Raw genomic sequence first — 23450 nt, 5'->3', positions numbered from 1 at the left:
CCCACATCAGACACATGTTCTGCACCCTTCCACCTGTACAAAATCCAGTATTGTCAAGCTTGTATCCCATTGCTCCTCAGTAGCAGACACACATAAACCTTTCGAACAGCTGCAGAGTGATGCTCTGACAATACTCAATTAACCAACGAGAATTTTTTGCCCTTACAACTGAGTGGAAAGTCAGCAGCAAAGAGGAGGAACACAGGCAAATCAATGAATTATTCAAGCCAGACATCATCACAGTTGCTAATTTGGAGGCTTAAGCTTCAGCAGCTCAAGGCAGAGGCACCTCACCCCGCTAAGATTTGCACAACGGCACAACCAGGACTGTTCTCTCTCCTGGGACAGAGTCAAGGGCCTGAGATTTCCAGGCTGGAAGATGGGAAGAAAATTGGTAAAAGATACCCAAAGCATAATCCCACTGGGATCCACCAGTGGCTTGCCGGTCAGTGGCCTGGGCTGCAGGAGAAGTTCCCAGGCACTATCACAACACAAATGCCCGGCCCTCACAAGTCAAACAGGGAGGGCAGGCGGAACACCACACACAAAAACCTGGCAGACGCAGAGGTTTGCAGTTATCTTTTGGGGGAATGGTATTCAGCAGGCAAACCACGGGAAGGCCTACCAGGCGAAAAGAGCAAAGCAAGGCAGGCAGATGTCTAATTCTGAAACTTGAAAGGACTTGCACACTATTTAACATGAGAGCGAGTCATTTGCAGCCATCCGGGTGAAGGACACAGTGCCAGGACAGGGGAAGCCACTCAGAGTGAACACCAGTCCCACCCTCCCCCTCTCATCACCTGGCTGTGCTTCCCCATACCCCTCCCCCGCCCCGTGTCAACACTGACACTCACTTTGATCACACTGCAAACCCGGTCAGTGCAAGCCTAAAGCAGAGGAGATAAAAGAACCACAGTGTCCTCTTATTGATGCACGTGCTGCCAGAAAACAGGCTTTTCCACATTGCAATGGGGTGCAGTTTAGCAAACGTCGATTTTGGTGACAATCAGCTTCAGCAGCTCTGAAGCCTCCTGTTGCTCAGTCTGTATGCAAGCAATCCCTCACTGGTGCCAGAGATGTATCAGCAGAACTATGCCAGCTTGTGGAACTCATCCAGATTTCAGAAAAGCCCTATAACTAACCACCCCACACACCTTTGGACTCCTCAAGCAGGAACTGTTGTCAAGAGGAGTTCAAAGTACAACGTCACACACCTCACAGACTAGGCAGAACTTACCCCGGTATGAAAAATCACCATGTTCAAACCTAATAAATATTCAGATTTAACTATAGTACAATTCAGAGACAAGAGAATGAATCAGTTTAAGGGCAATTCTCTGGAATAAACCTAAACACCTGCAAGTCTTGTAACTACAAGGGGATTTCACCCTTTGTACCCATCAGATCGACCGCTAAGTAAGAAGAACCAAGTCATGCATATCAATACTTGAAGTATGGCTAGAAATGCCATTTGTCTATTTAAGAACACCTAGATCCATTAACTATCCACTCCCTCACCCATCTGAGCACATAACATACTTCCTTTATCCAATCCAGGCCTGTACCTCACCCTATACCAAAATTAAAATTTTTAATGCAGTATCACCGGTCTCTGACAAGCTAACTCGAGAAAAAATGGGGCAGGTATGTGGGAGTCAAGAAGTCAAACGGCATACAAAAGAATAAACTCACTTCAGCTCTGATTAAGCAGGGCACTCATAAAAACAGAGGTCAACATCAGAAAATATTTTGTGAGTCATGAGGAGAGATTACTCACCATGCACTATTCAACTTACTCATCACAGTGTGCTACGGACAGAACTGCTCACCATGTATTCATTAGGAAACCGTGGCCTTTCCTTTGAGAAAAGCAGAAGGCGGGGGAAAGAGTCATACTTTCAGTTTTGTATGTAAGCCAGTGGGAGGCTGTATCTGCAACACCAATGCTCTCTCCTCCCACGGCCCTAATTAGACTCGTAGGGAAATACATGTTTCACATCACCCTCCCAGGCTCTTTTAGCATCCCAACAAGCACCAGTTTGTCAGCTGAGCTATTATGCAAACTCAGCAGTCTGAAGAGACCCCCACTTTTCCTAGTACACATGAAGTAAGCAGCAGCTCTGCAATAAATAAACACGTTATTAATCCAGACATCCATTAATACGAGAGATTAGACCCTCAGCCTTTTACGCAGCAATACTGATGCCGCTAATTTAAGATGTAGTAAGAGCATAAAAATAGCCAAGTTACTCAATACAAGGTTACATCACGCAGCAGTGCTCATCAAGCAGAAGGTCTACAATACCACTCAGGCTCTGATGTTGGGAAAGATGATTCCCTGCCACTCCTGGCACTCACACCAAAAATAATTAGCAAGGACTGTGAGTCTCCCCTCCCCTTTCTCTCCAGCTCTCTTTGGAAAATATATCTCACAGCATACAACAGGAAGCAGAAAGAACGCTGCTAAATAAAACTACTTGAAGCATATTTTTTCTTCCCCCCAGGTATCCCACCTTGCTTCCTAGGAACCAAGCAGCAGAAAGAGTGGTGAAACTAAGAAATGTTCTGCTTACGTCAAACAGAGCTGAGCTCTAAAACCACAACGGTACATATACCCTGCTGCCAACTCAAGGCTGAGCCAAAGAGGGAAAAAAAGTCTACAGTTCAGCAGAGTACAATGTTAGCAGGCCAAACACTGCCATGGACAGAGAGGAGGATTTATTTCTAAAGCTCCAGAGTTCATCCGCTGCTGCAAAGGCCAGCGCTGCAAGCGGCGCGCGCGTGTGTGTATGCATGCGTGCCCACGCACGCAAGCGCATGCTTCTGTAATATGCGGCATGATCTTTCCACCAAAACTGCAGGACAGAATATTGATTGGCTCCAGATGAACTGTCTACTTCTGTACGACTGTGGAAAAATTTGCAACGCAAAGAGGCCGGTTTAATGGCAGAACGTTCGGGTGTTGCGGTATTTCTTAACGCGCGCAGACAGCACATGTGGAGAAGCTCCCCTGCCCGTTGCATTTGTGATTCACTGGAAAACAAAATCTATGTACTCTGCCATCTTCAGAACTGGCTGCTCAAGTTTTCCTAAATTAACTAAATCCTTATTTCCCATGCTGCAAACAGCATTAAAATGCACATTTTAGGGAGGGGGAGGTAGGAGGGGAAGCTTGGAGGTTGTGGTGTCGTTTTGGTTGTTTGGGTTTTTTTTTTAAACCGGTAGGAAGTTTTGTGAATATACCTAAACCCATTCCTTCCTTCCAGATTAATCCCTAAGCTATGTAATATTTAAGATAACACTTCATCCAGCCCACTCGGAGACCCAAGTTACTCTTTGGCGACATGAAGAAAACTGAACTGGTCATCGTTATACTTTCAGTTTCTGTGAATTTAAGCAGAGCGCGCGCCCGCGAACACACACACAAATGACAGAGCTGCCCAAACAGGAAAGGCTGCCTTAACCAGTGTGTGCTGGAGCCTCCAGCTCCGGGAGCAGCCGATGAAAACAGCACGCCAGCATACATGGAGGATGTTTTGGAAACCACAGATACAGCAACAGCACCAAAAGGCAGGCAGCAGATACACAGCCATCTCCCCTGACACAAGCGATGTATTTCTAATCATTCGCACACAAGCACGTTACGATTGCCAAGCGAGCAACAATATCAGCAATATCAGCTGCCCCAGCCTGTGTGTCCCAGCACGTTCTCCCCACGAAGCAGCACACACGTACAAGAGCAAAGCCTGAAATACAAGGAATAATCAACAGCACTCAGGCCAAGTAAAATAGAGATATTTTTTTCCTTTTACAAACTCTTCTCAGAGGTGCTACAAACAGGGTGAAAATTTGTCCAAGGATTGGTACAAACACTACACACATACCGAAAAAAAAAACAACAACACCCTCTCAAGCCTTTCTCCTCTCGTGAGATTTTCACTAATTCGAACATGGACATTGTTATCAAGGTCACACATCTCTCACTCAGGGCTCAGGAGAGGCAGGAAAAAAGTCAGGCAAGTTAGAAAAAAAAACGCGGCTCACGTAACTAAACAGGGACAAGTGACATTTTATTTGAAAGCATGCGGATTACGGCTGCCATCAACTGACAAACCTGACTTGAATTCTGTTCAGACTAAATAAAAGAGAACCTACAAGGGCACTCGCTCGAGGGAAACGAAGGCAACGGCACCAACCCCACTGACACGTACCGAAGGCAAAGCCCCGCTTCCCACAATTAACGCTTCTCCTCTGTTTATTTCCACTCCCGCGACCGGTTTTGGAGGGATGGCCCCGACCACCCGAAGCCAGCGATAATTTAGGCGACATTTATCAGGCAGAAAGCCCTCTCGATTTCACCCTGCTCGAAGCAGCTCTCGTTATTAACCAGTTACACGAGCCGAGCTCAGGAAAACACGAAAACTTTTCATTAACCAGTCCTCCTCCTCCCCGCCCTTAAGTTTAGTCAACCAATTATAAAAAGAAATTGGGGATTTGACTTCCAGGAGAGCAGCAGCACCCCGGGCTGGGGAGCCCGGCAGGCTCCAGCCCGGCACCCCTCGCCCTCCACCCGCGGCTCCGGGGGGTGCTCCCGCAGGGATAAATAACGCCAATTCCTCCCGCTCCCGGGAAGGACACGCGTCAGGCGATTGATTAACAAGTGACAGAACGCGCTCGGGGGGAGCCCCGGCGGGCCGCGGGGAAGGGAAGGGGCCGGGGGCGGCGGGCCGGGGCCGGGGGCCCGCCGGGCTGAGCGGGGCCGCCGCGGGTGGCCGGGCCCGGGCGGCGCTGACAGGACGCGGGGCAGGTGCCGGGCCGGGGCCATACTCACGTAGACGGGCAGCGGCCAGGGGTAGACGGCGGGCTCGGCTCCCACGGGCGACTTCAGCCGGAGCTCCAGCCTCTCGCCCATGTCGGCAGCCGGAGAAGGAGGCGGCGGCGGCCCCGCACCATGCTAGAGGGGCCGGCCGGGGTGGGGTGTGGCGGCCGGGCCCGGCCGGGGGCGTGTGCGAGGTGCGGCGGCGGCGGCGGCGGCGGCGGCGGGGTGAGGGGGGGGGGGGGGGGGGGGGAGGGAGGGAAGGGAGGGAGGGAGGGAGGGCGGCGGGAGAGGCGGGGAGGGGAGGCCGGTGCCGGCGGGGGCGCCCGCTCCCCTCGCCTCCCTCTATTGTCGTTAGCGGCTCGCGGGGCTCTCCGGCGCCGCCGCCATCTTGGGCCGGCGTGAGGCGAAGCACAATGAGGCGCCGGGGCCGGGCCGGGCCGGGCCCGACCGACGCGCCAGACGCGGGGGGCGGAGGCGGGCGCGGCCTCGCGCTCCCTCCCCCTGTCCTCAGCTGCCCTCCCCGCGCGCGCCGGCGGGGGGGGCTGCGAGGGGGGGGGCTGCGAGGGGGGTGAGGGGGGGGCTGCAGAAGGGGGGAGGCTGCAAAGCAGGGGGGTGTTGAGGGGAGACCATGAGGAGGGGTTTGGGGGGAGCTGCAAAAGGGGGGCGATGGAGGGGCCGTGGGGAGAGGGTTGGGGGGGAGCTGCCAAGGGGGGCGTGGGGAGGGGCTTCAAAAGGGGGGGGTCTGCAAAGGGGGGTGTTGGGGGGAGACCGTGAGGAGGGGGACCTGCAAAGGAGGGTGTTGGTAGGGGCCTGCAAAGAGGGGGGGGGCCGTGAGGAAGAGGGTTGGGGGAGCTGTAAAGGGGGGGCTGCCACGAGGAGGTGTGGGGGGGTTCCTGCAAAGGCCCGGACGCGACGTGTGCCCTGCGCCAGGCTGGCACGCGGCGCTGCCACAACCCTGCGAGGCCCGAGCGGCGGCACCAGGGTGTGCGCGGTTCCCCAGAGCAACGGAACAAGGCCACGGGCCAGCGCAGGGCCCACACGGCGGGTGTCGGGGCGAGCTCCCCACGGCGGGTGTCGGGGCGAGCTCCCCACGGCGGGTGTCGGAGCGAGCTCCCCACGGCGGGTGTCAGGGCGAGCTCCCCACGGCGGGTGTCGGGGCGAGCTCCCCACGGCGGGTGTCGGGGCGAGCTCCCCACGGCGGGTGTCGGGGCGAGCTCCCCACGGCGGGTGTTGGGGCAAGCTCCCCACAGCGGGTGTTGGAGCGAGCTCCCCACGGCGGGTATTGGGGTGAGCTTCGCACAGCGAGTGCCGGGGCGAGCTCCCCACGGGGCTGTGGTGTCGCGGTGCAGGGCACGGCTGTTGCGTGTGCGTGACGCGGCCGGAGGCTGCCCGTTGCACATGGACGAGCGTGCCAGGCTGGCGCGAGGGGCTCTGCAGGTCTTTGCCAGGATGGGGGATCAGGAGCCCCCGGTGAAGCCGAGCCACGGCCTTGCACCATGGCAGCACCCCTGCCTGTGCATTGGTGCCTCTTCCACGGGGATGGGTGCAAACACCGTGCACAGAAAATGTAAGTGCTGGGCACAGAGAGCAGCAACGGGAGCCGGGGAGCTGCTGTGCCACCAACTACAACCTTACGGCACGGTGTAACCTGGTGGTAGGACTTAGTGCACCCCAGCACGGTCTCGAGGCTGGCGCTCTGCACCCGGCCAGGGCTCTCTGACTGCTGGCACAGCCGGTGCTGGGCATGGAGACAGCTGGGCAGTGTCCTGGGGGAGGACTGGCATCCCCCTGTCCCCAGCCTGCGCTGCTGGGGGGTGGCCAGGAGCTGAGTGACACCATCCTGCATCTCTCTGGTGTCCTGTGATGGCCAGGAGCTGAGTGACATCACTTTGCATGTCTATAGGCGCCCAGCAGTGACCAGGAGCAGAGCTATAAAATCAGGCCAGAGGTTCTCCCCTCACAGCCTTTTGGGTGCTAATTTCCCCTATTTGGGGACAGCTGGGTGTCCTGCCACCCTGCCCTGCCCCCCTGCTCTGGGGTTCAGGTGCTGGTTCCCCCCTGCTGCTAGCAGAGCCCCCCCACCCCCTCTTTCCTGCTCCCACCACCCATGGCAGGCTGGGACCGAGGGGCCCTGGGCCTTCTCTGCTTGTGGGGATGAGAAAATTCAGGCAGGAGGAAGCACTGCCATGCTGCGAGCATCTCCCCCAAATCACAGAATCACAGAATCCTGTCGGTTGGAAAAGCCCTTGAAGTTCCTCCAGCCCAACCATGACCCTCACCCTGACCGTTCCCAGCTCCCCCAGATCCCTCAGCGCTGGCTCAGCCCGACTCTTCAACCCCCCCAGGGATCCCGGGGACTCCCCCCTGCCCTGGGCAGCCCATTCCAACGCCCAACAGCCCCTTCTGCACAGAAATCCTTCCTCAGAGCCAGCCTGACCCTGCCCTGGGCAGCTTGAGGCCATTCCCTCGGGGCCTGGCGCTGGGGCCTTGGCTCCAGAGACTCATCCCCCCTCTCTGCCCCCTCCTGGCAGGGAGTTGCAGAGGGCCAGGAGGTCTCCCCTCAGCCTCCTCTTCTCCAGACTGAACCCCCCCAGTTCCCCCAGCCGCTCCCCAGCAGACCTGTGCTCCAGACCCTGCCCCAGCTCCGTTGCCCTTCTCTGGCCACGCTCGAGTCATTCAATGGCCTTTTTGGGGTGAGGGGCCCAAATCACCGCCAGCTTACAAGCCCTGCAGGGCTGGAAACGTGGGCAGGCGCAGGCGATGCAGGAATCCCACCCAGCAGTGGCACAGGGGCCACCTCACCCCACGCTTGCCCCTTGGCAAGGGAACAGTGCACCCCAACACCCACAGAGCCCCGGGGGGCCGCTGGGGCACAGTTCCATGATCCCTCCTGAGAAATACCCCTCCCCAAAAGGCAGCGTCCATGCCGGGGGTGGGAGCAGGACCCGGGGAGCTGCCACCACCATACCATGAGAGCTTGATCTGGTCTCAGCTGCCAGACGGGTCCTTGCTCCGGTGAAGATGTTGGTGCCGGGTGGTGTCGGTGCACCCAGAGCTCTCGCAGGGGCAGCTCCTGCACCCCCAGGTCAAGTCAGAGCCCTACAGCCACTTGCTCCTTTGTCACCCTCGAAAGCACCCAGTTTCTTCCCAACAGGTGATTTTTAAGTGGTTTTCAGCCTGTGGCACACCGGCATGTCACTAATGCATCGGGGCTCTCCGTCCCCCAGCTCAGCAGTGAGTGACCCTGAGGGAGGAACACCCAGCACCTCCACAGCACCTGCACCCTCACTGCTCCCATCCTGCTGCCGGATGGGGCTTGGGGACGGCCACACCACAGGGGATGATGGTTTCCATTTGAGAGCAGCAGTGAGCCTGCATCTGCTAGGGATGAGCATCCCTGTGGGCAGGAGGGTCCCCAGGAGGCACCCATGGCCCAGTCGGGCATCGGCGAGCCTGGGCTCTGTGGCACAGCCTGACCTGCAGCCAGGTGCAGCGGAGCCAGACAGCTTCTGGAAGGAAAACCTGCCTTTTCCATCAAAGTGGCAGTGGAAGTTGCTGCCCTGCTATGCAGGAGGGGGGCTGATAACACCCCTACTTGGTTTCTCACTTTTTCAGCCGAAGATAAGGTAAATACGGCTCATGGCAGGATGCTTTTGCCATCTGTCTGTTCTGACTGTTGTCACCCAGCTTATTAATTTCATCTTCCTTTTATCCTGACGGAGAGGATGTGGGTCAGACACGAACATTCTGGGGAGGTTGGGGGGCCACCTGCCACAGAGCCAGGCTTTGCCACCAGCCCACAGTGGCCCTGCATCGGTGCAATCTCATCCGCTCTCCTCCTGGGCTGGGCTGCAGCTCTGGGGCTGGGCAAGGCCACCCCTGCTCAGCAGACACCTGCAAAGTCCTCCAGAGTCCTGCTCTCTCTGCCGCAGCGACGCACAGAGCCGTCCAATATTTGAGCTGAAAACCAGCATCGCAGTTGGGGTCACAGCCCGCGGCTGTTGTGCTCCTGCTCCCGTTGCCCAACAGCGCGACGTGGGAGGGCCAGGGGATGCACCGTGCCTGGAACACGTGCTGGAGCCGCCACGGGCCAGAGTGGGATGTTTCCTGGTGAGGTATTTTGTGCATTATTTCGCACCTGTATTTCTGGACAGGTCGCTGCCTGCAGCTGGGACGAGCAGCCCTGGGCTGGAGGTGGGTGCAGAGACCTTGGGGCTGGGACGTGTCCTGCTCCTGTCCCCATGGCAGGTTGCTCCCTCATCCAGAAGCGCCTCTGAGTCCGGGTCCAAACTCGGCCACGCTTCCCTTTATATCCCTTTTTTCCCCCTTAAATGTCCATACATGCAGAAAGCTACATAACTCGGAACGCTTTTCTAAAGAAAACACTAAAATCATCAAGTCAGCAGTGCTTAAACTGCTCTGACTGCCTCTTAAATAATCAATTCATATTTAATTAGCTTACCACAAAAATTCCATTAAATTTAAATAAATAGACATGGCAGGAGTTCTCCAAGGCACAGCAGGCTCCGTTTAAAGAATTCTCTTTGAGTTCGTTAGGTTGGCCTTTAATCAGTTCGTCGTCAAAGTCCATGTGTGGCCCAAGCAGACTCCTGGGCTGTTAATAAAGAGTAATCGAAGCTACAAGGGTTTCCCGGACGGACCCAGCCCGCACCCGGCCATCTGGCTGCCATGCAGAGCTTCAGCGCCAGTGCTGATGTCTTCTGGCAGGTAGCAGAGAGCAGGTCAGTTCTGAAACTCCTGTCCTAACCAGGAGATCCTTTTTTCATTGATTTCTCTGAGTTTTCCGTCTGGGTGAAGAGAGGGATGTGAGCAAGGGCAGTGGCTTGTTTTCTGCCGGTTCAGTGAGCTGAACTGGCCTCTGAGAGATGGGAGCGGCCTTCTGAGAGGTGGGAGCCACTCTACCCCCTCAACAGCTCTGAAATTTTGCCTTTTTTTGGTCTTCTTTACCTGCTTGCCCCTGTGCTTGCCCACAGCTCGGCTCTGCGCTGCAGCAGGACCCACTGGACCTGCAGTGTCGCCTGCTCCAGAATCATAAACCCGCCTTCAAAATCAGCAGCTGTGGGATTTTGCTGGTGTGGAGGTTTTTGCGGGAGAGGTACCTGTGTCCCCTCTGGGTTTGCTGGCCCTGCTGGCTCCCCCGCTGGCTGCAGCTCCCACCTCCATGCTGGCACAATTCAGAGCTGAATTTATTTTTTTTTTTGGCCACCACCATGTAAACCAGGTTTGACTGGGAGGAATGGAGAAGTGCTGCGCTGCTCTCCACACGCGGCTGATGCTTTTGGGGCGCCGGAGGAGGGAGGTTTCCCTGGCAGGCACCAGCTAGAGCCTATGGCTGGCACCCAGCCCTGCGGAGGCTGACGGGCAGCCGGCCAGCAGCTCCTCCTGCCCCACTGCTCCCTCATCCCACCTCTGCTCCCACACAGCAGCCAGGAACCCCCCCGGGGGCAGACAGTGAGCAGAACGGGGGTCCTGGCTCCTGCAGGCACAGGGGGATGCCGGGAGGGTGTTAATCCACCAAGGATGTCTTGCACAAGTGATGCTCTGAGCACGCCCTGCACAAGCCACGTGCAAAGGCACCTCCTGAGCTCGCTCTCACGCCGACGTGACTCCCTGTGGGGCTGCAGGATCGGCTCCCTGCAGTAACACACCGCTGTGCTTGGGGCTGCATCAACCCTCGTGGCCAACGCGGCGCTGGCTGGGCGAGCGCTTGGCCACAGGTTGGGAGCCAGGTGGGCTTGGGGGCTCGAGGTGCACATCGGCTCCTCCCAAAACTTGCCTTTTCAGCAATGTCTCATCTCAAATATTGACCCAATTTAGCTGACAGTAACAAGTTAGATCACATGGCAGGTTAATGCGGGCAAGTCTGTTCCCATCAGATTAAATATTCCAACCAGAGCCCTGTGCATTTGCCCCATAACAGTGGGGCAAGATGCTGGTGGTCCATAGCCCCAGGGGATGGGGGCAGGTCCCTGCTCTGACACCAGCTCCCTGCTCGGATGGCCTAGCCCTGCAAAAATCTCCCCTCGTTCTGGGTGCCCACATCTTTCTATTTATTCCTAATTCGGGCTCCCCTGGGATGGGGTTACTGGTGCCCTTCGTGGTACGTGGTTTTTCCTTCTCTCCCCCTGAAGCCTGGAGCGCGGCCAAGCTCTGTTCACTGTTTTGTGGTAGGACCAATAAAACTCAGGCTCTGCAAATGGTTCCCGTTGCATGGCTCGTTTCATGGAGCAGTTAAGCTGTTTAACCCCAGCTGGAATCGCACGTCTCAGTCCCCTGTTAGCCTTTCGACAGCCCCATGAAGCAAGGCAGGACATTTGACAACATGAACGCAGGCCCAGCCACGCAGATTTTCCCTTCCCCTCCTTATAAAATGGCCCACGTGCAATTTTCCAAGCCCCATTTTAATTTCCCGGGGTCAATCCTGCATTGCGCCATGGAGTTCCCTTCCACATGACGGAGCAGCATCTGTCCTTTCCATCTGTCCCAGCAGCTCCCTGGGCCAAATCTCTCCAGGGATGCTCCGGCTGCAGTTGCCACAACAACAAAATGATGCAACAGTTTCCTCTCAGGATGCAGAAGTGACATTAACGCCAGGGACTGGGGTGGGCGAGAGGTGCTGTGGCTACACTGGTGCTGGCAGAGGTTTGGGCAGGATAAAGCTCTTCGTGGTTGTGAAAGTCCCTGGTCTGGTCTTGGAAACTGTCTGAGCCCAGTCTGGGGGCTTTTTTCCCCAGTGAGATTTGACTGCCACAACTGGAGCTGCCCACACCCAGGGATGGGGGCACTGCACGTCAGGAGCCAGAGCCCCAAATTCACTGGGAAACAAGATGGAAAAAGCTGGGGAGACTGTCAGCCTGTTGCTGCTCTGGGCACAGCTGGCGTGGCCGAATCCTGGCCCTGCTCAGCGCCCCTGGGCCAGACCCAAACCCCACCCAGGTTAACGGGAATGTTGCCACCGGAACGAGCCCAAACCGATCCCATCTCCAGCGTGGCCGGTGTGCGGCGCCCCGCAGAGCTGAGTTCCCCTTGTGCAATGGCCACGCGCCCCGTGAGGGCTGTGGTGCCTGTCCCTGGTGTCCCCGGTGCTGGGGCCATAAGGCACCCGCTCTCTGTCCCCTGGGTGCTGCGGCTGCCTCGGCACTTTTTGGCGCAGAGGATGCAGAGGGCTGCACAGCTGGCCAGGAGGTCCCCATCATGAGCCAGTACGGGTTGGGGGAAGCACGGGGGCTGATGAGACATGACACCCCTCCCAGGTCTTCCCTCCTGCTGCCCTTCCCCATGCACCACCCTGGCTGCAAGTGAACCCCCGTGTCCCAACCGTACCCCCAGTCCCCATCCCCTCGGGCTGCAGCAACTCCACCAAGCGTTCACCCTTAGTGCAGATCAGTGACTCCCTGTGGCCCCGGGATCCTGCTCCCGTGAAGGGTCACTGCCAGACTGGGCTGGGCACCGTGTGGATAGGCAAGAGGGAAATGTCCCCCACTCAATGCCTTTGACCTCCTCTGGCCTCCAGGCTGCCACACTGGGCAGCCCAAAGGAAGGTGCCTCTGAACCGGAGCTATGCCCTGGCTCTGTGCTCATGGGCTGCCACTGGCCGTGCGGGCTGGCCCATGTGCCCGTGAGTCACCATGAAACAGCACCTGAGCCCAGCCGGGAGCCAGACTGCAGCGGGATGGAAGAGCAGGTCCACGAGCTGCTGCACTGCACGGGTGGGGGACTAATCCAGTGGGTGAGCATGGTCAAGCGTCCTGGGAAAGCCCAAACCCAGTTGGGCTGAAGTTAAAACCCCAAAGGGGTTTCTCCCACTGCTGAGGCTAACGTGCAGGCACAAAACAGTGGCTCTCAACTCCACGCTGAGTCCAGGACTGTCCGGCACCTGTAGTTCCCCAAAATCTGGGGACTAGGCATCTCCCTGGTGCGTGCAGGCACCCGTTCACACCCACTTGCTCGGCTGTTGCTGGAAAACCCAGCTCTGCCGGAGTGCTGGCACAGCTGCTGTGGGCCAGGGCCGACTGGGCGTTGTGGAGCTGAACTGGGCTTTGCTTGGGAGCTGCTGAACCCCCAGGCAGAGCCCAGAGTCAGGGAAACCCACCCAGCTCCCTCCTGCCCTGCCCTGGGAGGTGTCTGTCAGAGCTCTACTTTGCCACAGAAAAAAAAAAATCCAATCTCATCCTTTTTGGCTCTGTTGGAGCTTGAATCTCCCGGCACCACCAGCCCTGATGTGCGTTAGCAAACACCACGCTGCTGGAGAACACCCGGGGCTGCGGGATCCATGCGGGGACCCTCTGCCCTGCCCTAGCCCCTGGCACAGCCATGACCCCGTGCAGGGACAGAGAGGCCAAACCAGGTCCCCGCAGCTGCCTCCCACCTCCGTCGCCCTTTTTTGTCCCCAGCGCTTGGGGCTTGCAAGCTCGGAGCTGGCTCAAGCAGCTGGGCAGTGTTTGTCCCCAGGACGTCTCTTGGTCAGATGTGACAACTCCTGCCCCCCCTGCACACACCACAGGAGGCAGCCAGGGCTGGGGGCACCCCAGCTCCATTTTGCAGGCAGGGGAAGTGCTGTGCTGAGCTTTCCACAGCACCCCGAGAGTCTCCCCAGCCTCCAGCTTGCTGGGCTGTGCCCACTCCAGCCTGGCATCATGTGCAACCACTTTCAAGTGAGGAATCAGACGTGGAATTTTTGAGCATGAGGCCACAGTATTTAATCCTCGGGCTCTGTATCTGCTCCGGGACAGCACCGTCCCCACTGCGTCTGGCTCTGCACCCCCATTTCAGGGGGGGACTGTGGAGGCACTGGGAGGGTGGGGGGCGAGGGGGCTGTGCTGAGCGGTGCCAGACCCGAGTCACCCGCTGCAGGGCCCGGAGAAGCAAAAAGCAGCCGCCTGAATGGGTCCCTTGTCCCCGCAGCGCCGGCTGGCTGGGTGCCCCGCTCTGTGCCTGGCCCACGGGGACACCAGCTGCCCCCACACCCTGCCCCACAGCTCACCCGTCACCCACACACGGGGCACCCATCACCCTAATGTGGGTGACCCGAACGTGGGACACTCATCGCCTAAACGGGAGTCACCCATCACCCAAACACGAGCACCCATCACCCCCACTCAAACACGGGGCACCCATCACGCAAACCTGAGCACCCCTTACCCCCACCCAAACATGGGGCACCCATTGACTCCACCAAAACATGGGGCACCCATCACAAAAACATGAGGCACCCATCACCCAAACATGAGCACCCAGCTCCCCCACCCAAACGCGGGGCACACATCGCCCAGACGCGGGTCCCTCCCTGCCCCCTCGACACGGGGGAACCTACGCGGGTCCCCCACCCCCGGCAGGTCCCGCCGTCGTGTGTCGTCCCCTCCCTCCTGCCCCGGTTCTCCCGGACCGCCGGCGCCATCTCGCGGGGACAGAACGGGAGGCGGCGGAGCGCAGCGCCGGGCAGGGAGGGTCGGGGGTCGCCGACCGGGGCAGGCAGCGGAGCGGGACCGAGCGCGGGGGCTGAGCCGGAGCAACACGGGCACCCCGACACGGGGCACCCCAACATGGGCACCCCAAAACGTGCACCCCACCACGGACATCCCGGCACAGGGCACCTTGCCACGGGCACCCCAACACAGGCACCCCAAGAGGGGGCACCCCGATATGGGCAAAGGGCATGGGGCACCCCAGAATGGGCATCCCACCACGGGCTTCCTGTCACGGGCACCTTGGCGTGGGGACCGCAACATGGGGCACCCCAGCACGGGCATTCTGACTTGAGCACCCCAGGATGGTCACCTGGGGACAGGGTACCCCGAAGCAGGCACCCCAGCGCCATCACCCCATCATGGGCATCTCATCAAGGATGCCCCAACATGGGGCACCCCAATATGAACACCCCAGCATGGGGCACGCCAGCAAAGTCACCTGAACACAGGCACACTGTCACAGGCATCCTGTCACGAGCATCTCATCACGGGCACCCCAGCATGGGGTACCCCAATATGGGTACCCCAGCACAGTCACCCTAACACAGACACACTAGCATGGGCACCCCATCACGGGCACTCATCACCCCAGATCAGGCACCCATCGCCCCACCTGTGCCTGGGCCAGCAGCGAGGGGCAGGGATGTGCCACAGGGCAGCGACCGGGTGCCCTCAGGCTGCCGCAGCCCCCGGCCTTGGCCAGGCACTGGGCGCACCCTGCCCGTGTCTGCCCCTCCTCTGGGGACAGGGGGGTGGATGTGCGTGGCCCTGGGACCGGTGACACCGGACCTGGCCAGTGCAGCATCATGGTCCTGAGGCCACTCCTGTGCTGCAACAGTTGCTGGAGCCCAGCCTGAGTCCAGCTTTTGTAGAAAATCCTGATTTTGCCCTTAGAGGCTGAGTAGCACCAGTTTCATCTTTCTTTCCCCTACATCAGTTTACATGAAGAGAGCAATTAACATAATGCAAACCATGTCTCGTTAATCCTTGTTGGGATGGAGCCTGGGCAATGAGACCCATGGAGCCCTCTGAGTGTGGGGACAGCCAAGTGCCGCCAGACAGCGAGAAAATTCACAAAAGTCCCATCTGCTCGTAAAAAAGAGGATCAGGCCCTGAACTGATCAGCTCAGGTCCAGCTCCATCAGGGATGCAATGGCCGGGCTTGTGTTCTCCCACTGACAGCCACCAGGACTTGGTAGCCCATGGCTAGAGCTCGCCCATGGCACAGCATCCCTTAGGGCTGCTTACGGCCAGTGGCTGGAGGAGTCGCAGCTGCAAGTGGGAAAGTTCCTTCCCTGAAAGTTCCTTCCCAAAGCTGCCTGTGAAATTACAACAGCAGAAACAGGAGGTGGCGTTATGCATTTAAAAAAAAAAAAAAAATCTGAGCTGCAAAAGCTGTAAGAGACAGAAGCTGGGAGTTTTAAGGGCTTTAGATAATACCTATGGCAACGACTAAGGTTAGAGCCATGCTCTTAATTAAGGGTGATTGTAAAGGAATTTCAAACCCTTCAGGCTTTGGAGGAAGAAAAGTGAAAAGGTCATCACTGCCCCAAATTTTTAAGGCTGAAACAAATCAGGCCGCTCCAGGAGGAGAAATCCTTGGAAACTCAGACTGGGGGGATCAAGTCCTGAGTTAAAAATTCATCTGTAGGAGACTTTCCCCATGTGCTCGGTCCCCAGCACCCTGCCCTGGGGTGCTGCTGCAGCTCTCCTGCCCAGCTCCTGCTCTGCAGCGGGAGGTTTGGTGGGGGGGGGGGAAGTTCGTTGTGGTGTTGCATCTCCCCGCCTGGGCTCCATGCCTGGCCCTGTCCTGCAGGTGTGATGGGGTGTGATGGTGTGACGGTGTGACAGCGTGTGATGGTGTAATGGTGCGTGGACCTGGGCTTCAACGGAGCCACTGAAACAGTTTGGGTTAAAATCAGGGATTTTTGCAAGGTTTCTGGCAGACCTCCTCAGAGAGCAGCACCGGCACAGCAGCAGGGAGATGGCTGCAGGGGGTGGTGGCAGCGTGGGTGGGCACAGCCACCCCTTCTCAACCCACCACCTCATCTGAGGTATGTGGATGTTGTCTGTACTAGGAGGGCTCCTATGAACATAACTCTTACCCTTTGACTTTTTCCCTTAAAATGGGAAACCTAATGCGTAGGAGCTGATGTCTGTAGCTATTTCTGAATAAAACAAAAACAAACCCATGGGCTCCATTCTTCTGCCAGGGCCCAACAAAAACAAACTGTAAGTCAGAATCTGAAGACAGAGAACAAAGGGGAAAAACACTTGGAGCAAACAGAAATCCTTTCCCTTCCCCCTGTCATAAAGCAGTTCAAAATCCCAGGCAGATCTTGGCAAGGTCACGTCTCCTTTTCATTCTCAAGGTCCTTTCCATTTATTCCTTTCCTTTCCCAGAGGCTGGAATCCTGCTCTGGAGATGAAGGTGGGGTGGGAAAGCGGCTCCTCTCCGGTTCCTTTTCTCTCTCTGTTCCACGGCACCACCCACCCGCAGAGGGACACGTCACCCCCCGGCAGACACACGTACAGGGATGATGCGGGTGTTCAGCATGTGGGTGGAGGACGAGCTGCGGCCGCAGGGAAGCTGAACTGCTGCCCGCTCCGTGCCCACAGTCATGGTGCCACCCACGAGGCTCTGTGTCCGCCCGTCACCGTCACCCGCCGCCCGTCACTTGTCACAGGTCTCCCACGTTGGCCCTTGTCACCCGGGGAAATAAATAGGTGACTAAACTTAAGCGGCTGCCCAAGTCACCACGAGTTTTAGGTGACCACGGAGGTTGGCGCTCGCTCCCCGTGGGGCGGTTGCCTGTGGAGCTGCCTCCCCACGAGGGACACGGCCCAAATTTGGCTTTATCAGTTTTGCGGCCATTAACGACGCCCACGGGCACAGGGGAGAGGCCGGAGCTCCGCCTGCCCGCGGGGCCCCGCCGCAGCCATGTCACGGCCCCACGCGTGTCCCCGCTCCCCCCCCGCCACGTGGGACCTGCGGGAGCGCCCCGCGGGGGCGGGGCCAGTCGGGGGCGGGGCGAGGCCGGTCGGGGGGCGGGGTTAGCGGTAGCGGTGACGCGGCCGGCGCTGGCGGGCGCGGGGCGGGCTGTCGGGGGCGTGGGCTCGCTCGTCGGGGGCGTGGTCAGGGCGTGGTCAGGCGGGCGGGGGCGGGGCCAAACCCTCAGCTGACCGGCCGCCATTTTGTCAGGCGCTGGAGGCCGAGCGGAGCCGGAGCTGGGGTTTGCGGGCGCCGGGGCCGCCCCTGCCTGCCGCCCGCCTTGTGCCACGCCGCGCCGGGGGCGAGCACCGCCCGCGCCCCCCCGCCTCCCCGCCCGGGATGTGAGCGGCCCGGGCCCGCAGGTCTCACTCGGCTCTTAGCGGTAGCAGGAGCCGCGGCGGCCCCCTCGGCTGGGCCCGGCCCCTCAGCCCCAGCGCAGGCCCCGCGGCCCGGCCCGGCCCCGCCGCCATGGCGCTGAAGATGGTGAAGGGCAGCATCGACCGTATGTTTGACAAGAACCTGCAGGACCTGGTGCGCGGAATCCGCAACCACAAGGAGGACGAGGTGAGCGCACCCGGCCCCCGTCGCGGAGGGGCTGCCGGTCTCCCTCGGCGGGTCCTGGCGTGGCCGGCTCCCCTTCGCTCCGGCCCGGGCCTCCCTCATCCCTCCGTGCTGGCTGTCACCCGTTTCCCGGGCAGGTCCTGCACCTCCGGGCGGTCGGGGAGGGTGGAAGCCTGCCTCCGCCCCGCTGTCCGCAGGGGAGGCTGCACCAGGCCCAGAAGCAGCCGGGTGTCTTGGCCACCCCGGAAAGGGGATGTTGTTTTGGGGAAGGTGGAAGCAGGAATCAAAAGGAGGAAGATGACGCTGGGGTGTAGGCCAGAGGGAAAGACTGTGGGAGGGCAGGAAATCATTGGGGGAGCGATGAGTTGAAAAGGAGGATGAGGGAGGGTCATGCTTGCTATTCACTTTCCCATTGGTGTTACTGTGGGGTTGAGATCCCTGATATATATATATGTATATTTAAAATAGAGGAATTATTTATTACCGCACTACAGTCAACTACTCTAGTCAACTCTATATTCTTCATTGTGAAGCTGATATACAGGAAAGCTGAGTTCAGTCATAATTCAGCTTTTAAATTATTCATGTTGTATACCTTCTGATGAGAATGTATTTCCTTGTTTCAAAGCTTTTGTAGGCAGAAAGCAATTGGATGTGTTGGCCTGTTATTCTCTCTTGTATTAGAGGCACGTGATCAGAAAATTAGTATAGGTGAAATAATTAGTCATCAAGAACATGTTATGTGAGACTTTCCACATTGAAGTGTCACATGTTAATTGGGAAGTAACGGACACTAAGGATATCATTTATGTTCATCTTCAAGTAAGTAGTCATGGCCTTAGAAGCTTTCTTATGAATGGCCGAACAGTTACACTTTGCTGGGAACTCAGTGAGTTGCTGTGGAGTTAGTGATAGGCTAAAATTATTTATAAACTACAAGATCCCTTCATACCAGTGCAGTATCCAAATTGTATCGGCTATGAAAAGTATCTGGAAAAGTTGTAAACATGTAACTAAACTAAATACTTAATTTAGAGAACCGGTCTTCATTACTGGTGCTGTTGGGCTGAAACGCAGAATGCAACTTCCAGACCACTTGGATGTTTAAATGGCTTTTAAGTCTGTTGTGCACAGGACAAGGTGTTATTTGTTTGTGATGATACCCTAGAAACTTACATTTTAATTTTAGCATATGTTAAATTTATGGGTATTGATTTGGTGACAGAGGAAAGTAGTGCTACTGTGAAGTGTAGTGCCCTGCAAAATGTGGGAAACTACTTCTGCAAAACGTGGGAAACTACATGGAGAAGTGGAAACAGCATGTTTATGTGGACACTTACTGTGTTATACTCAAAGCTGGAACAGGAGAACAGTATTTCTACGGAGCACTTCCCCATAGCACATGTAGGCCCAGTTTGTATGTTATGCTGCTTTTAGTAAATATACTTCATTTTCTGTCCTATGCACAAAAGAATATTCCATTAACTGTCAAACCTCTGAGGATCTCCCTGATGAAGGTCCAGGCTGGTCCAGGCCTTTGTGTCACCAGTCCTCTCTGAGGAGGATTGAACATACTGTTTTCATCTCTAAAATAATTTTGTGACAGATAGCTCCTTTTTCTAGGACTTCAAAAAGAGCACAAGATCTGTTACACAGTCAGGATTAACAAGTTCTGTGCATCGTAAGCCAATACCAAGTTCGTTCTCAGTCTGTGACAAAAAATAGTTAAAATGCATTGGCTTTGATCTCCTTTGGAGTTAGGAAAAAATACTCCTCAGACAATTTGGTAGGGCTCTGTATATTTGAAGGAAGTTATACAGGTATGCATGCTCTTGAGGATTCAGTGATGTCAAAGCCTCTGTGTTATATCTTCCTGTAAGAGGCCAATGCCAATTACAATTGGACTGTAGCATGTTAGTATTTTAAACGATGGTAGCTCTTTAGTTTGAAATACAAGTTGTGAGATTTTAAAATAGGTAACTGTAGGGATGGTTCCTTTTTATATCCTTGTGTGCACAGAAAAAATTAAAACCTGAACTTCAGGATGTGTTCAGCTGCTCAGTAGACATTGCACTGATGAAATGTGTGTTTGCTGTAGTATAGAGAGTTTCAGAATCCTTCAGAGACTTTGCTTGATTACATAGAGTGGCTGCAAACAGCACAGGACTGTTGCTTTTTCTAGCTCAGCTAGCTGTAAACCTTCTGCTGTTAAGATGCTGGGCATTGATTCAGTGCTTCACAGGCAATGGTCATGGACATTTGCTAATTTTCAGGTGACGTTACAAAATCAGATTGTATTTTTGAGGAAGTAACTGCAAAACATTCTTCCTCCTTTTTCTACAGGGCTTCCATTGTTCATTGCATCTGTTAAATGTTGCTCCAATACTGAACATAGTTGTTAAGCCAACATCTGTGTGTCTCAAGATAAGTGTTGAAGCTTAAGACACACACTCTGTCCTATTCAGAAGGGTGAATTTGTTTTAAACAAACAGCAGTGTGCTTTGATGCCAAGGATATTAGCTGTTGATCTCAGCTCAGCAAGAGTTACTCTAGGAAAGGGATGTCTCTGGAGGGGAGGTACTGTGATTGTTAAATAAAAATGACGTGGGAAGAAATGAAGTTGTGATTATTGCTTTGACTTTGGATTTAGTTATGCTTTTTGCAGAAGGTTTATTTCTGTCATGTGTTGGTTCTTATCTTTTGGAACTCAATCATATGGAAATTTTGCCATCACTTTTTTCCTTCCATCTTTCTGGGCAGTCTCTCCTGGTAGATAGGAGATAGTAAGATTTATTCCTTTCCAGTTCCTCTGCAGGTACTGACACAAGTGGGTCTCTCTGGTATTTCACAGGCATTGAGGAAGTGTTTGTGGTGCAGGATGCTCCAAATGGCTGTCGCCTTGATTCAAACGTGGGTTTCTCAATGCAGCTTTTCAGTAGACCTGCTGCATTTTTGCTTGGTGATTATATGTTCATCCTGTATTGCTGGGACTCTTAAGTGCATACCCCAAGGCTTGTTGTGAAGCAAATGGAGCACCATAAGCTCTTTCCCAATAAATTTTAAGAGTTCTCCTCAGCTCACTGGAGGAACTGAGAGGGTGCTGGAGGCTGTCTGACACTTTAGCTCGCATCTCTGCTGCAGTGCTTAATTACCTGTCAAGGGTCATTTTAATTATAGTTTCTTGTCTGTGTCTAAAGCTGACCCATTTATGTTTAAAACCCTGAAACTGAAGTGATGGTCTTCTGTAAGGATGAGAGGTAAGGGATAGGAGTTAGCTGACACAGTCACTTTTCTGTGCAGACATACTCTGTCTATTTTCCAGTCTTCTGGGGAAAATTGGAGCTGCATCATCCCTTTGCAAAGTAAACGCTAGTATGGAAAGAATGAGGTAGCAGAACAGCATTAGATTTTTTCCTAGTTTGACGTGTTGTATTTACTTTTCAACACTGTACAGGTGCTTTAATCCCTGTGGTGTCTCCCAGTGCCAGTTCAAAGTTTGAGGGAAAGCCAAAGGTGCAAGAAAGACTTGATCTTGCTCTGTTCTCCCCCAGTCTGCACTGAGAATATCTCATTCTCTCTTTTATTTGGAAAATTAATCCTCTTGATAGTGAAAGCAGTTAGTCTTTCACCTGTTATTAGGTGGGTTTGTACCCTATGGAATAACTTCTCCCATTTTGTGCCTACTTTTTATGGATGTGCTACAGAGGAGGCTCAAGGGGGGAATGACTTGTACCATAGGCTGTTAAAAATAGAACGGATTTTTTTCCTAGATATCCCAAACTGAGAAATTATTTCTGTTTAGGGGTGTTCTCCTGAATGTGGAATAAAGGAAGGGATAATCCTTTTATGCTCTTTGGCTCTTGCACAGTGTTTTGCATTTGCAGTTAAGAAGTTTGTTGCTCCCAATAAGGAACCTACTGTCAGATGCTATGGTGAGAGGTTCCTTTATAAAACTGAGATGATACAATAACAGAAACAGAGATGTTAAGTGAGTGGTGCTTTGTCCTGTTCAGACCATAACCCTCTGTTTCAAGTGCCTTTGATTTACTGGATCACATTTAAGGAGTGAGGAGGAGTTAAAAAAAGTCCTGCACGAAATGTCTGTGTACTTCTCTCATAACTTTGAGAAAATTGCCTCCCTCTTCTTTCAGAGAATGTGCTGCTTGTGTGCCAGGATTAGCACTTAATGTTTTTGGTAATCATTACTTTCAGGAAAAAGCATATTAAAATATTCACATCTTCTCGTGTGTAATGTTTGGTGATAAGTATCTTGTTGCTCGCTTAATATTTAAGAAGTTGTTTCGTACAGAAGCAAGTTGGAAGAGCAAAAAGAACAATCAGTGTTTCTGTTTGGAAAAAAAAAATAATTTCAGTTGATAATATAATGCTAAATGAGAGATGTGTTGAGTGTTCATGCTGTGAAATACGTATTTCACTGCTCAAAGACCGGGCTTACTGTGTCCTCCTCACTTCTTAGTTACCTAAGGACAGTGAACTTGTATTGTTAAAAAACCCTTTTCTTCTAAATATAGGGCTGCTGTGCTTGACTGCACACTTCCAGCTACTTCTCTGATGTGTTTTCAGCTGAAATGATGATGTAAGGAGTTTTGAGGAATCTTTTAACATCAGAAATATCTTTTGGGTGCAGCCTGTCATCAAGGCTGAAGACCATCTAATGCTGTGGTCTTCTGACAGCTTGGCCTCTAACCACTGTTGCAGTATTAGTATCTAGTGGTAAAGGATATGGGGTAGAACACAGTTGGGGAATTTTGAGGAATGCTGAAAAGCTTGCTGGTACCCAAGACTGAAAAAGCAGCCCAACTGATAGGCAACGTGCAGTTCATTGATGACAGACAGCTCTTTCAGTCACTGGTGCTCGATCAGTTACTGCTTGTCATATGTGTGTTAATATCTTTGAAGGGAGCTCATTATTCCACCCACTTTCAAGTGGATCTAGAGTTGCTATTGTTAATTCTTTGAGCATGTGAATCACTGGAAAAGACAAAGTCGGAAATAGAAACAATACACAAAAGAGGGTTGGATAAGGACCTCACACCGGTTGGTAACAAAGCAGACTAGTAGTGGTCTTTAAGGTAGAAAGGGCCGATGTAACAGCGTCCCTGCCTTACCTGCTGTGTCACGGAAAATAAAGGGCCTGGAGCCATGGAACATGAGCCAAGATGTGGGCTTTTTCTTGTGTGATTACAAGCAGAGAGCAGCTGAGGCTTTGCATTAGTGCTGCCTTTCATTAGCTTCTTGCTTTCTACTGTGTTAAATATTACTTAATTGGCTGTGGCGTAAGTGGGGCTAATAGCTTTGTTCCAAGTCCAGATCCTTTTGTAGCCTTCTCTTCTGAGGGTTTGAAATGCTCCAGATTGCTTTCTTGCATATGTGTAAAAAAAATTCTGCCTAGGCAGGTCCAGGGGAAAGGAAGAGCTTTCCGGTACCTCATCTGAAGAAATGGTGTGGCCCATGCACTGCATCTTTGTGAGGCCAGTGGAAGAACAGCCAGAAAGAGCAAAGTAGAATAAAGACACTAACTACATTTCTGTCCTGTGGTCATCTTCAGAGTTGATTTGATGTATTTTAA

At 54.5% G+C, this 23450-nt stretch overlaps 2 protein-coding genes across 7 annotated transcripts in view; one reads left to right on the top strand and one right to left on the bottom strand.

Moving 5' to 3' along the window:
• Window positions 1-5043, bottom strand: part of DOT1L (DOT1 like histone lysine methyltransferase) — a 77300-nt gene extending 72257 nt beyond the window's left edge. For 3 of the 4 annotated variants that reach the window (XM_074928103.1, XM_074928106.1, XM_074928105.1), the window contains exon 1: window positions 4832-5042. In XM_074928103.1, coding sequence (XP_074784204.1) covers window positions 4832-4912 — 81 coding nt within the window. In that variant the 5' untranslated portion in view covers window positions 4913-5042. Of the gene's footprint in view, window positions 1-4831 lie in introns of all 4 variants that reach the window. The other variant, XM_074928104.1, reaches the window with a different exon arrangement.
• A 12454-nt stretch (window positions 5044-17497) lies between these two features.
• The window catches only part of AP3D1 (adaptor related protein complex 3 subunit delta 1), a 46128-nt gene continuing 40175 nt past the window's right edge, over window positions 17498-23450 (top strand). For all 3 annotated transcript variants that reach the window (XM_074927754.1, XM_074927753.1, XM_074927752.1), the window contains exon 1: window positions 17498-17863. In XM_074927754.1, coding sequence (XP_074783855.1) covers window positions 17768-17863 — 96 coding nt within the window. In that variant the 5' untranslated portion in view covers window positions 17498-17767. The remainder of the gene's footprint in view (window positions 17864-23450) is intronic.

This window comes from Athene noctua, chromosome 27 (genome assembly GCF_965140245.1).
Source record: "Athene noctua chromosome 27, bAthNoc1.hap1.1, whole genome shotgun sequence".
Taxonomy (NCBI): Eukaryota; Metazoa; Chordata; class Aves; order Strigiformes; family Strigidae; genus Athene; species Athene noctua.
Note: the sequence above shows the minus strand (reverse complement) of the source record. Positions and strands in the feature narration are given on the sequence as shown.